Source organism: Hemicordylus capensis, chromosome 5 (genome assembly GCF_027244095.1).
Source record: "Hemicordylus capensis ecotype Gifberg chromosome 5, rHemCap1.1.pri, whole genome shotgun sequence".
Lineage (NCBI taxonomy): Eukaryota > Metazoa > Chordata > Lepidosauria > Squamata > Cordylidae > Hemicordylus > Hemicordylus capensis.
Genome location: NC_069661.1, coordinates 31,549,182 through 31,563,360, shown reverse-complemented (window position 1 = coordinate 31,563,360; position 14,179 = coordinate 31,549,182). Strand labels below are relative to the sequence as shown.

Here is a 14,179-nt window from a genome sequence, read left to right as displayed (position 1 = left end):
CCCTGATATTTGTATATCTCACTCTCAAAAGGGCAAAGGACATGAAGAGCATTACAAAATAGTTCAGTTGCTTCCACACTGTGTAGAAAGCTGGAATGGGGCTTCACTGTGCCCCCAAATCACCTGATTACTAGAAACAGCTGACATTTACAAGTAAAAATACTCAGAACATAGGAAGCTGCCTCATAACGAGTCAGACACTTGGTCTGTCTAGCTCAGTATTGTCTTCACAGAGTGGCAGCGGCTTCTCCAGGTTGCAGGCAGGAGTCTCTCCCAGCCCTTTCTTGGAGATGCCAGGGAAGGAACTTGGACCCTTCTGCATGCAAGCAGGCCAGGGCTCTTCCCAGAGCAGCCCCATCCCCTAAGGGGAATATCTCACACTGCTCACACATGTAGTCTCCCATTCAAATGCAATCCAGGGTAGATCCTGCTTAGCAAAGGGGACAATTCATGTTTGCTACCCCAAGACCAGCTTTCCTCACATTGGCTGACATTCAGAGCAGCCTAACAGTAGCACAGTGGGAAGATGTGCCCATGCAATGGAGAGCTTCCTCGCTGCCACTCCAGCCAGGCAGTCTTGGGTGGGCATCGGGGGGGGGAGCGAATGTCGACAGCCTCTGCTGCCTCTGGGTGTGTCTTTTTTAATCCCAAAAAATTCCCTGAGGGATATGTGACCCTCTTGGACATATTTTCAGGTGACATAGGGCACTTCCGGAGGCAGGGCAGACTACTGATATTCATTCTCCCCTGCTGTTCGCCGAAAACTATGCAGCCAGAGTAAAAGGGTAAAGTGTGCCGTTGAGTCGGTGTCAACTCCTGGTGACCACAGAGCCCTGTGGTTGTCTTTGGTAGAATACAGGAGGGGTTTACCATTGCCTCCTCCCGCACAGTATGAGATGATGCCTTTCAGTATCTTTCTATATCACTGCTGCCTGATATAGGTGTTTCCTATAGTCTGTGAAACATACCAGCGGGGATTCGAACCAGCAACCTCTGGCTTGCTCGTCAAGTCATTTCCCCACTGTGTCATTAGGTGGCTTATGCAGCCAGAGTACAGCTAAGAAAACTCTCCATGTAAACACGACTTCCTGTTGTGCTGCCCATAAATGGTCCTGGATGTTAGCTGCTATGTTTATCTCATATAGCCATCACAAAGTAAGCAAAACCATATATAGGTGAAATCTTTATACATACACACACACCCCTTTACATTGACTGGAATTCCTTGATGTTGGTTGACACATTTTGAAATTTTTTTTATTCTTATTCCATATGGGGAAAGTGTTACAAACCTTAAGGTCTCACAGAAAAATATATATTGAGGTTTCTCAGCAAATATACTGCTGTTTGCAGTATATGCACAAGCAGGCCTCAGAGGTTGGGGAGGAAACCTAGTTATCTTCTTTCATACAGACTGCAAATCTGCCACCTAGTGGTTGTAAAGGGAATATAGGAAGCCTTGCACCTTAAACAAGATTTTTAACAAGTAGTGAAGTCTACGGAGAAAATCATCAGAATTGTTTATCTTAAAATTAAAAAAAAAAAAAAGAATTTATTTGGCAATGCATGCAAATCAGGATAACTTTCTCCATTATGGGCAGGTTTTGTTTTGCCACTTGTTATCGCCTTGACAGGGATGACCCTCTGCATATTCCCAAGCGTGGTTGTGTACAAAATGTGCCGGAAGACAACTCCAGGTATTTGCTAAACTCCGGGGGGGGGGGGGTCAGAACATTAATCCCTGACATACTAGCTTCCCAGTGCTGGAATGTCAAGATAATATGGATTTCTTTCTCCTTCCAGAGCGGCAAGAGAATGGAACAGAACAGTAAGTTATTTCTTTTTCCCTGTACCTTTCCTGAGCCTTCATGTTAAAGCAAAGGGGTTTCCTAATAAGACTTCTAAAGGCCCAGTTCCTGGATGGCATTCTTTCATAGAAGCAACTCAGCTGACTTGCAACTTCTGCATCTACAGTACTAGTCCAAGTTCAGAGGAATCCTCCTCTAGCATTGGTTCTGACGCAGCCACTGACCCTATCTGTTTCTTTCCAGGGACAAAGTAAGCAACTGGTTAAAGTGCCTCAGGCTTTTCAAGAGAAATTGGCTTACTCTAGGCCCTTCCCCTTTGTTAAGAAGTTTGTTGTCAGTTATTAGTTATCAGCTTCGGCCCTCCTGCAGATGCTGGCCTGATGATTGATTGACTGATTGATTGATTAAGTGCCGTCAAGTCAGTGTCGACTCTTAGCAACCACATAGATAGATTCTCTCCAGGATGATCTGTCTTCAACTTGGCCTTTAAGGTCTCGCAGTGGTGCATTCATTGCTGTCGTAATTCAGTCCATCCACCTTGCTGCTGGCCGTCCTCTTCTTCTTTTTCCTTCAACTTTTCCCAGCATTATGGACTTCTCAAGGGAGCTGGGTCTTCACATAATGTGTCCGATAGTTTTACCCTAGTCATTTGTGCCTTGAGTGAAAATTCTGGATTGATTTGTTCTATGATCCATTTGTTTGTTTTCCTGGCTGTCCATGGCATCCTCATTTGGTCTCTTCTCCAGCACCAAATCAATGCTTTTTCTGTCTTGCTTCTTCAAAGACCAGCTTTCACATCCATAGAAAGTCATGGGGAAAACCATAGTCCGAACTATTTCCTGAGCCTGTTGGCCTACAACTGTTGGCCTACAACTCCCATGATCCCTGGTTATTGGCCACTGTGGCTGGGGATTGTGGAAGTTGTAGTCCAAAAACAGCTGAGGGGCCTAACTGGCTTAAAAGGAATCAGTCTACCAAATACCAATAGAAGTTCTCAGGTACCCACTCATTCACCAAGCATCCCTTCTAGATCTGAGCATATCATTTGGATGGCTTTAAAAGAGGCTTAGACAAATGGACAGGTCTGTCAATGGCTACTAGTCTTTATGGCTATAGGCTACCTCCAAGCTCAGAGGCAGGCAGGAGGCCTCTGAATACAAGGGAGCAACATCAGGAGAGGGACATGCTTACGATTCCTCCCAGAGGGATCTGGTGGGCCACAGCAGGCAACGCAATGCTGGACTCAGTAGGCCTTGGGCTTGATCCAGCAAGGCTTTTTTTGTGCTTCTCTGCATGTGTAAGTGTACAAGAACCTAATGCAATTGGTTTCCACTCAGTTTCATGCTGCTGCAATATTACACCTCCGCTCTGGTAACTAGTGACATCTTTGTTCACTGGTGCAAGCTTCTCTGGGTCATAATATATCAGGATGGGGCACTTGAGAGGATTGATTCCTTTCTCTTTTAAAAGCAGTCTCTCCCTCAGGCTCTGAGAGCTGGACAATGAGGTCATTATCACAACCAGTCCATAGGAGAGCTCGGGTAGGGCTGTCCATGAGAAGCGCTGTGATCACTCCCGATTCCAGCGCTCCTCCCTCAGGTAGCCCGGGTTTCAAACTCAGGCTAAAAGTAAGGTAGGAGGGTGCGTGCATGCCTCCTACCTCATGCCTAGATCATATGGAAGCTCAGGCTGCCAGCAGTTCCTCCCTGGCTGCCGGCAGCCATAGCTTCCATAGAGCTGAGGGGAAGGAGCGCCCAGCAGTGGGAAATCCCTCAGTGCACCACACTGCTTGCACAGTGCATTGTGGGATTCCAGGAGGCCCAGTTCTCTTCCCCCCAGCTCCCAATTGACACACTGCTTGCTGCCCAGCACCCCGCCACTCATGTGGGCTTGTGGGTGGTGGAGACCTGGTCAGGCCTGGGATCGTCTGGGGAAATTATAAGTTCATTCCTTTCCCTCAGCCCTCCCCAGTCTCAATAGGTGTGGTTGTGTTAACGGCTTTAATATTTCTCTTCAGTAATTCACCCAGTGGCCTTAACACTACTGATAAATTTACCAGGTGTTAACCCATACAGTTTACTATTCCCAGTAGATGAGGTCATTCACACAATCAAAAACTGTGTTCTATCCAGGTTTATGAGCTGTGTGTTCTCCCAGTTTTCAGTTGTGTGGAAGCAAGGTAAGAGGAAAACCTGGGTAGAAGTGATTGTGTGGAAGCAAGGTAGGAGAGAAAACTAACAAGGTTTTCCAAGGTTCTTATTGTGTGCATGACCTAGATGACTGGAACATTAATAGGTATTAATGGGCTCATATCTTGTCCAGTTTATACCACCATCCTTGTTTATTTTATGTTGCCCAAATTTAATTTCAGTTAAATTTATTCTTTATTAAGCCCCAACTTGCCAATTCTACTCAGGACCTCCTTTGGGGTTTTGGTATTTTCCTCACTGATGACTCAAATACCAACATGTCACCTATGAAAACAGCAGCTCTGTTCTCACTTTCTCCTGTATGCATTTCTTCAACACATGAGCCCTTAAGTTCAACACTTGTACAAGTATACAGGATATACAGGTACAGTTATTCACATGTTAAGCTGAACACAGGTACAGCAGCACACTTCCTATCCGTATCCTGCATTTCAGGAGAGTCTGTACCCAGGTTCACTTTTAAAATGAATGCAGGTAAAATATAATGTATAAATATAAATATAATGCCTTTATAGGGCTCTGTGTCTCAACACTCATACAATCTAGCCTGGTTCAGGTGTTCAAAGAGAACACTGTTGAACATGCTTACGGGACTAGAAGCAGGTCAGAAATCCAGGCCGTCACTCACTCTCCCAACCTGCCCTTTACCCTTAGAGCAGCGTTCAACTGAAGAGATAAAGACTGTAAGCATGATTGTGCCCACTTCCATGATCAGGAGGCTGCCGTGTGATCTGAGGAGAGGTCTTGCCATTCACTGCCTTTGCCAGGGACTTCCCACTCTTCTGCCACCTTTCACCACCTTTGCTGGCCTTCACAACCCTGCTAATCACCACCGCCATGGCTGGCTTCCTGCCCTTTGCTGTCCACAGCATGGTGTAATGATGTCACTACCCGGCGCCTGGCGGGCAGTGGCGACATTATACCTCACCACAGCCTGCAAAGGGCAGAAGCAAGCCAGCTGTGGCAGTGGTGGTTAGTGTGGTCTGGGAATCCAGCTAAATAAAGTCTGCCAGCCCAGAAGCTTTAAAAAAAACAAACTAGGTCTCAACCTGAAGGGGAGCAAGGAAGGGGCACGGTGAGCTTCCCAGGGAAGGCATTTCATAGAATTGGTGCCACCACTGAAAAATCCCTCCTTGACTCCCTTATATAGCAGAGCCACCTGGAGCAGGCTTCAGTTGCTGATAAAAGCTAATGACCACTTTTTGATTGTAGCCATAGTTCTGTTTCAGAGAATTGCCCTTTTTCCTCCATGGTACAATTGTGCCCTTAAATGTTTCCCAACAGAGCTCCATCGGATAAAGAGAACGTGAAACTTATTTCTGTGAAGACAACTTCTCCAGAGACTGGTAGGTTGCTTGGATTCCTTCATACTTGTACATATGCTGGGAGGCGTGAAGAAAGGGCTCTCACAAATTAGATTGGGCTCAGATGAACCATCTGGTTTTGCTGGCCCTCTTGGGCTTCAGAACTTGTGTGAAAAGAGGTTGGCCTATGTGCCCAACCTAGTCTTCTGGGGCTACACAATGCAGGGAATGATTAGTAATGGAGACCAGGCTGTCTTTGAGAAGAGCTGGTCTGTCATTACTGAGCTTCTCATTAAGGAACACTAGATACATTTTCAAGGGATCCAAGGATTCAGTGGAACACAGTCTGGAAGCACCTGCTAAGGGTTCCTATTAGTCGTAGTGACTTCTAACTAGCAGCAGGAGGGGTGGGGCTGTTGCTCAGTGGAAGGGCATCTGTTTAGTATGCAGAAGGCCCTGGGTTCAAATTCCAACATCAGTGGTGCCCTTTGGACCGCATGCCCAGTCCAAAGTCCGGTCCCCCACAGGCCTGCCCCCATACCCCAAATGCTCAAAAAAATTGCCACCCTCATTGGCCTCCCAGCACCATGCTGGGTGGCCAAGCACACCAGCAAGACTTGAATTTCTTCTAAAAATTGGATCTTACCTTGCAGCGGCACCCTCCCCGCAAAAGTCCTTTAGGTCCAGGCTCCAAAATTTCCTAAGTGCACCTCTGCCCAACATCTCCAGGCTGGGCTGAGAAAAATTCCTGTCTGATGGCCTGGAGAGCTGCTGCCAGTCAGAGTAGACAATACGGAGCTAGATGGACCAATGGTCTGACTCAGTATAAGGCAGCTTCCTATGAAATACTGACTGACATTCAGACTAAGTTGCTCAATAGTACTACTCAATAGTAACATCAATAGTACTACTAAAGTGTGCTGTCAAGTTGGTGTCAACTCCTGGCGACCACAGAGCCATGTGGTTGTCTTTGGCAGAATACAGGAGGGGTTTACCATTGCCTCCTCCCGCGCAGTATGAGATGATGCTTTTCAGCATCTTCCTATATCGCTTCTGCCCGATATAGTACCAGTGGGGATTTGAACCGGCAACCTTCTGCTTGTTAATCAAGCATTTCCCCGCTGCGCCATTAGGTACTAAAGGACAACTAAATTTCAGTAGGATTTCAACTGAGCAATTTAGTCAGGATGTCAGTCAGTGATGAAATTTCCTAGAGGAAGTACTAATTTAGTCAGGATGTCAGTCACTATTAGCAAACGCAGGGTGAGTTTTTTAAAAATATATTATTCTTTTAGGAAATAGGAAATATTGCTTCCGCTGCTCTGGGTGCTTCTAAGTCTCTCACCCTGGCTACGAGTTCTCTTTCTGCAAAGCAAATGCTTGATAAACTCTTTCCTGAACAGTGTTGCCTACATACTATATTTGGAAGACATCTGAGTCATAACCACTTGAGGAACATTATTTTTCTCTTCCCGCTCACACTCCAGTTAATTTGATTCATATTTAATGTACTTTTGCAGTTGAATTCCAAAATTTAATATATTTTCTGCTCACACACACATTTCCATAAGTATAAAATCCACTTTTGCTTTTCGGGTCTTGTGAAATATCCAATTTTTCAGTAAAAGGGCCTAAAAGTAAAGGCTGCGCTGGCTTCAAACCTGCCCAGGATATTTCTTTCACATCCACATATAATCACATCCCCCTTAATCTTTGCCTTCTGAAGGAAGTGAAACTAGCTTCTCAAGCTCTGGAAAGAGTATCCAGGGAAAAGCAGCTCATAACAGCAGGAATGCAAAGAATGGTGGAGAACCGCCAGCAAAATTATTTTCTTCCTGCCTTTATTAAAATATTTATATCCTGCCCTTCCATCCTAAGACAGGACCCCCAAGAGTGTTCTTTCTGACAACTATCATAACGCAATTGTCGATAAAACAGCGGAAACCATATAAGCCAGTGTTGCTCACTGCAAGGCCTGGGCACCAGTAGCAGCTCCTACTGACCCTAAGGATGGCTCCCTGACTAATGCTTTATAAGCCCTGTGTGAACCTTTGGCCAAAGCCAAATACTTTGCACAGCCCTCCTGGCACTGCTGCACAGAAGTGACTGTTCCCACTGCGGAATGCTGCGTTTATGCCCAGTGCCAGTGGGGTCCTTTAAAGGAAATGGAGCCTTCTCAGGCCCTAGCCCTTTTGGAAGGCATGTATGGGATACAGTGCAGTCCTTCCCTGTACTTTCCCTGTAGAGCTGAATGGGGACAACACTAGGAAGGAGGACTAAAATTTTCAGTACTCTGTGCTTGCCTTCCAAGATGGCGCTGGGGCTCAAGAGGGATGAGTTTCTCTGGAAAGGGCCCCACCAGCACTGGGGGAAATCTCGGCACAGTGCAGGAGCGAGCACAGTGGGAAATGACTCTCACTTTGAAGCATTTTTGGTCAGATTGGCCCCCACTGGAACAATCGTGAAGATCACCAAGACAGAAGTCATAACAAGAACAGTAATCATGAACATAGCATAAGCAAGAGTGCCCTACTAAAATTTGTCCCCCTCCCTCCCCCAAAAGTTGGCATTAGCTTCCATCTAGAAGAAGTCCGCTGGATCTCCTGTGACAGAGGGTTCCACAGCCTGCACACCATCACTGAAAAGGCACTGTCCTGTATAACCATCAGCCACACCTCAGATGGTGGTGGTATGTGGGACAGTTCTTCCTCTGAAGATTGACATGTGCAGGCCCATTCATATCAACAACTCAATTCTCAGCTTAGCACCATTGTCTGCTGCAGATCTAACACTTAATACAATACAATACAACAAATATTTATATACCGCTTTTCAGCCCAAGTTCCCAAAGTGGTTTACATACAGAAATAAATTAATAAATAAATTAAATGGCTCGCTGTCCCCAAAGGGCTCACAATCTTAAAAGAAACATAAGAAAGACACCAGCAACAGCCACTGGAGGGATGCTGCGCAGGGGTTGGATAGGGCCAGTTGCTCTCCCCCTGCTAAATAAAGAGAATCACCACTTTTATTTCCTCTAATTAAGATCTTTATTAATTTCTAATACAGAGAGTAGAATCACCAATTTTAAGAGGTGCCTCTTTGCTCAGTTAGCAGGGGACTTAAAGTCAAAATAGACGTGGTATGGGAACTCCAACCTATTTCCCTTTTCCTAAAACTTGTACAGGGTCCATTTGGATCAGGGCCATGACACAGAAGGAGTTAGTCCTTGCCTTTGTGTTTTCCCTCTGACTCAGATCCTGCCCTCTTTGAAAATCCATATAGCCACCATAGGGAAAACTTATGGGCACAATTTTAGATTGGGGCCATGGTGCCAGGGGGAAAGGTCCAAATCAGTGACTCTCACAGCTCCCTTCTGAAAAATAAAACTACATCAACTAGCATGCCACAGAAGGGAATGTGGCCAGCTTGAGCACTGTCTGTATGTTGTATGCCCCACTAATGGGGCTATGCTGCAGAGCAGCTCCACTTCATCATAAGGGCTCTGTGCATGCAGTTGCTTGATGTGATACCCATTTGAAATAATGGGCATAATGTTGCACAACTGCATGCATAGAATACTTACAACAGAGCGGGACTTCCCTGCAATGCAGCCCTGTTGGTAACATGTGTGCAGGAATGTGGGCTTACTCAAGTTGCCCACATTCCCTTGCATGCCTGTGGGCCACCGGGTGTTCCCATCATAGAACCCTATCTAGGGCCAGTCTAAATCCACCAGGCAGACAAAATTGGTCGCCAAGGGCATCAATTCTTGCGGGGTGCTGCATGCTTCCCTTTCCCTCCACAAGCAACCACTGGCACATCTAACTTGCTGGATGTGCCCATTCACTCTTCTCCCTGGAAGGTGAGTGGGAGACACAGGTGGAGGGGGGAAAGCATGAGCAAGCAAAGTCAGCCTTGTCTTGCTTCACTTTGCGCTCTCTCTCTCTCTCTCTCTCTCTCTCCTGTCCCAAACTCTCTTCCATCCTGGAGAATGTGCAACCTGTGCGATTCACATCAATGCTGACACTCCACACTTCTTGGTTGGCGGGAGGGGGTGCCAGAGTCAAACCGTCTAGGGCACCAAAAATCCTAGAGCTGGTCCGGGCTCTGTTACATTTAGTTTTACCTTTAACTATGACTAAGGAGACTTAACACAAGTTAAGAGTTACTCCACACTGCCTCAGTGAGTTGCGCAGAGCACAGGAGGGGGTGAAGTGGTCCAGTATTGTTTGGTTGGACACAGCTGGTGCCCTTGTACCTGTATACCGCTAATGGTAAGCCAGCATTGGCTGACTTTCATTTAGTATACTTCTATTCATTGTGAGATTTTTCTATTATATTTTACATCTCCTATATATTTGAAACAATTGCTCTTCCCCAATAATCTTTATTTTCCTTCTGGGCTAGGCATGTCCAGTTTCTTGGCCCTTACCTCATATGACTTGCCTTTAGACATTTCACTCCCTTTGGAACCCTCCAAACCAATGTGAGTACTCCCATTGGTTACCAGATTACAGCCTCACTCTGTGTACTTAACTACCGATGGCCCTCGTTATCCATGGTGTTCCATTCTCGCTAACAACCACGAATAACAAAACCACAGATAACGAGACCTTGAGTGAATGGGAGGCCATTTCTGGCCACCTAGGAACCAAGGACATGCAAATTTGAACTATTTTCCAATCCGTGGATAATGAGGACAGATGTACATGGCCTGCCTGCGGATACACAAAATCGCGGGTGCTGAGACTGTGGATAACAAGGGCCACCGGTATATACTTAGAATGTCAATGTCAATTTCTTCTATTAAAAATGGGTTATAACGTTACTTCCATGAGAGCAGTCATCACAGTGGTGCGTTCTGTGGAACACATCCCAACATCTTTTTAAAAAGAGTGATGTGGAATGTACCCGTGGCAAAGTGGGATCAATCAGTATCCCCAACTGTGAACTTGGTCCTTAAGGGAGAATACTACTTCCCTGGACAGGTAAACCATCCACCAGCAGCACCTCTACCTTATCTCATTTGACTTTCCATTTGCTAGCTCATGAACTCATTTCTCATAGTATGGGTATGTGTGCTATGCAGTTGTGTTGCAAAAAATATGGCATTTACCTGAATCCAAGACTAGATTTTTTCCAGTTTCTTTGGTTTGAAAAATTGGGGGGTCATCTTAAATTCAGAGTCCTATTCATGTCAGGTAAATACCCATATTTAACCTGGATTTGATAAGGGGTCATCTTAAATTTAGTTTTGTCTTCATTGCCGGTAAATAAAATACTAGGGCCACATTTGTCTGGATATATGCTTTTTTAATGCCTCTCCTCCACAGATTGCAATCACCTATCAAATAAACTTTGATGTGATTACATTTTTTTTGGTCTATTTAATGGTCACACATCTTCTGTTTCTTAGGGGAGCACACCTTTCAGGGGAAGAATAAAACTCGACATGATGATTCCTCTTTGCGCCTGGGCAACAAATGTGTATGTTCAAAGCTTTCCTTTTATTTGTTAAAAGTTGAAGTAATATAGCCCTTTAATGCCCTGCATTTGTTTTCAGTCCCAAGACAAAGAGGCTATTCCCACGATCGCCCAAAAGCGGGCCAAGAGAGCCCAGCTCGCTTTGGGGTGATTGTGTGCTGCAGCAGGAGCTGTGCAGCTCTCAGCAGCTAGCCACAATAAATCCCCCTCCCCTTAAAATGAGGTTAATGGAGCGATGGCTCCGTTAACCTTCTTGTTGTGCCCGTGTGTCACCATGACGCGTGGCAACACACATGAGTAGATCCCGCCTCCCAGGCTCAGGGGTTTCTCCAGGATGCCCCGCGTACTTGCATGGGGCATCCTCGAACTTCCAGGGGCCACACGGCCCCCGAAGCCCCCACTGGCTCCATGACGGAGCTGGCAGCCGTGTGGATGGCTGATCCAGCTGCCCAGCTATGAGCGGGTGCCCGTCTGTGGGGAGAGCGGGCTAAGCGCACTCTCTCCACAGAACCCCGTCAGGTGTTTCGCACGTATCGTGTGAAGTGCCTTACAGTCTGAAGGTATATGATTCCACAAGCTTATAGGAAGCTAAGTAAGTCTAAGTTTGGAAAGCGTATGGATGGGAGACTACCTGGGAAATCGATATATCCTGCCTTGAGTCCCATCGGGGCGGAGCCACCATTCCATGAGGGGTGGGTCAAAGAACTCAGGCTTCTGTGTTAGGGGGCTGCGCCTTTCATCCCAGCCACACACCCCGCAACTGACATCAGATTCAGGGGGCATGGCCACATTAGGAAATGGGCATGTGGCCCCATTTTCCAATGTGGCTACGCTCCCTGCATCTGATGCCAAACGCAGGTGTGTTTGATGTCAGACACAGGGGGCATGGCTTGGGCGGTGGCGGCTGCTGGCAGCAGGATGGACAGGGGCCACCAGCGCCCTCGCTCTGCCAGTGAGTTCCATCATGGAAGAAAGGTGGGAAAATATAAAGAGCAAATGCATTTTTCTGCAGCTGCCATAATAACATCCTTTAACCTAGTGCAGACAATCATCGGAATCTCCATTTGAAGTTGGTAATTGACACAAGCATAATTGTATGAACCCACACCAAAGCAGGAATCTCAGATTCATCTCAGGACACAAACCAACACCAGTAATCTTGGCATGGGTCCACACAATCATGCTAATGTCAGTTACTGACTTTAATCCTAGATTCAAATGATTGTGTGGCCCAAGCCATTCCCTAGCAAAGCATAACAGAGAGAGAAGCTTCTGCTCCCTTGCCTAAAGAAGACCCTTTCTCTATAGGAAGGTGGAGAAACCATCTGAGAAAAATCTCTGATGTTTCTCCTTGGGAAGAATTCTGGAATTCTTTCTTTGAATTTCAGTTTCTCCTTAGAGGAACCCACAAATTCTCTTTTGAATTTCGGATTGGAGAAATTTTGTTGAACAATGGGGGTAAGGCCGAACCACTGTTCTACTTTCCTGGGATGATAAACAACCCTTGGATGTCAAGTCAGGGATGTCAGAAGAGCCCTGCTGGGTCAGAGTAAAGACCCATCTAATCCAGCATCCAGTTTTCCACAGTGGCCAACCAGATGCCTCTGAGATGCCCAGAAACAGGAAATTTAACTAGGCACCTCTCCCACTGTTGCTTTCCAGCAACTAGTTTTCACAGGCATCTTCAGAGAGCACCTATAAACAGTTCTGTCCTGTCACATTGGCCCACCAAGTCCTGTGGGCTGCTGTCTCAGCTCAAGGTCTCACTCTGGTAAGGTCAAACGGTGAGCCGGCAACTACTCCATCACACATTCAGGGCAGCTTCACACAGTCAGACAAGTAGGTGTGGAACCTCCGGTGTCCACGGCATGCATGCTTCCAGCGTGAGCCACTACCTTTGGCCCTTTTTTGTGATGTGAAGCCACCCAAGTCTGGTTCTCACACCAAGATACTGAGATTCTATCACTTCAAACCTTTGTGACCAAAGTGAGTAGAATTTCATAAGAAGCAGGACAGGAACTGGACTTGGGTGGCTACACACAACATGTTCCATGGGAGTATGGGTTCCTAGGTTCCACATGACAAGTACTTCTGTACGGAAGTACAGGTTTTATTATGGTCCCCTGAAGTCATCCGAGTTTACCTTCATATAGCCAACCCAGAATCATCTTGCTAGGAGAAATAATCTTGAGCGATTGCTTCCTTTCAGGTGTAAAGAAGCCCTTCGTCATGATTTTATGCTGGAACCACTCACCAAAGGCAACTTTTCCACCAGAGCAATGTTGATCCTACACATTTGCTACAGGAGATGTGCACATCTGTCATGTTTGCCTCTCTCTTTTTCTGTATCTGCCTGCTGTTTTCCGCTGGGAAGCCTCTTGTATTTTTTTCTCAGTAGCCATGTAATTGATGTATAGTACATATTTATTTTTTTCCACCTGTGTAAAAGCCATAAAATGTTCACATCTCACAAAACTGATGTAAAAAAGGAAGCATTTGATGGAGGATGATTTTGTATATTAAAAATATGTCTCTCTGCAAAGGAAGGAAAATGTTGTTAACCCATTTTCTTGTGCTTCCAATAAAGAGTTTCATAGCACTGGCTGAAAATGCTACAGCAAACACAGGGCCGGGTATCAGCAGAATTACATGAAGGACTGGTTTTCATGATCAAAGTGCCATTAAAGTTGGGCAGAGGGAGGAGGACGCGGCGGCACAGTACTCCCAATATTTGATCATCTGGGTGGTGAAAATGTTGGGCAGAGGACCAGGAAGTGATCATGTGTGAACAGTCAATCGTAGCTGGTTGGCTCAGACAGCCAACATCAGTGATAGTAGATCTGATCAAGGGTGGAGGATATCATCTGCCCACAACGACCAACTATGATTGTGTCTTGCACACATTCCTCCAACTGCGATTTTTGTGCCACATATGATCAAATATTGGGAGCACATGCACCTCTTCCTCCCCCCACCCAACTTTTGGCACCATTTTGATCATGAAAACCAGTCCAATATATGTATAGTTCCACAGTTTTTTGGACATTTTATTTTTACAGATTGCAGGTAAATAGGAACATAAGAAGCTGTCATATACTAAATCAGACCATTGTGTCATCTAGCTCAGTATTTTCTACATGGACTGGCAGCAGTTTCTCTAAGACTGCAGGCAGGAGGCTCCCCCAGCCCTATCTGGAGATGCAACGTACTGTATGCTTTGGTAGTTTGTTGGTTCAATAAAAAAATATTGTCCTATAAAAAAATCTCGTCCTATCTGGAGATGCCAGGAACTTGGAACCTTCTGCATGCAAGCATGTAGATGCTCTTCTCAGAGCAGCCCCAACCCCCTAAAGGGAATATCTTACAGTGC

The 14,179-nt window shown here is 45.9% G+C and overlaps 1 protein-coding gene across 8 annotated transcripts in view; it reads left to right on the top strand.

Moving 5' to 3' along the window:
- Window positions 1-13,361, top strand: part of EMCN (endomucin) — a 92,313-nt gene extending 78,952 nt beyond the window's left edge. For 2 of the 8 annotated variants that reach the window (XM_053257938.1, XM_053257933.1), the window contains 6 exons: window positions 1,602-1,697; window positions 1,804-1,828; window positions 5,303-5,364; window positions 9,733-9,811; window positions 10,742-10,812; window positions 13,019-13,361. In XM_053257938.1, coding sequence (XP_053113913.1) covers window positions 1,602-1,697; window positions 1,804-1,828; window positions 5,303-5,364; window positions 9,733-9,811; window positions 10,742-10,769 — 290 coding nt within the window. In that variant the 3' untranslated portion in view covers window positions 10,770-10,812; window positions 13,019-13,361. The remainder of the gene's footprint in view (window positions 1-1,601; window positions 1,698-1,803; window positions 1,829-5,302; window positions 5,365-9,732; window positions 9,812-10,741; window positions 10,813-13,018) is intronic. The other 6 variants (XM_053257936.1, XM_053257939.1, XM_053257934.1 and 3 more) reach the window with 6 other exon arrangements.
- Window positions 13,362-14,179: the final 818 nt, after the last annotated feature.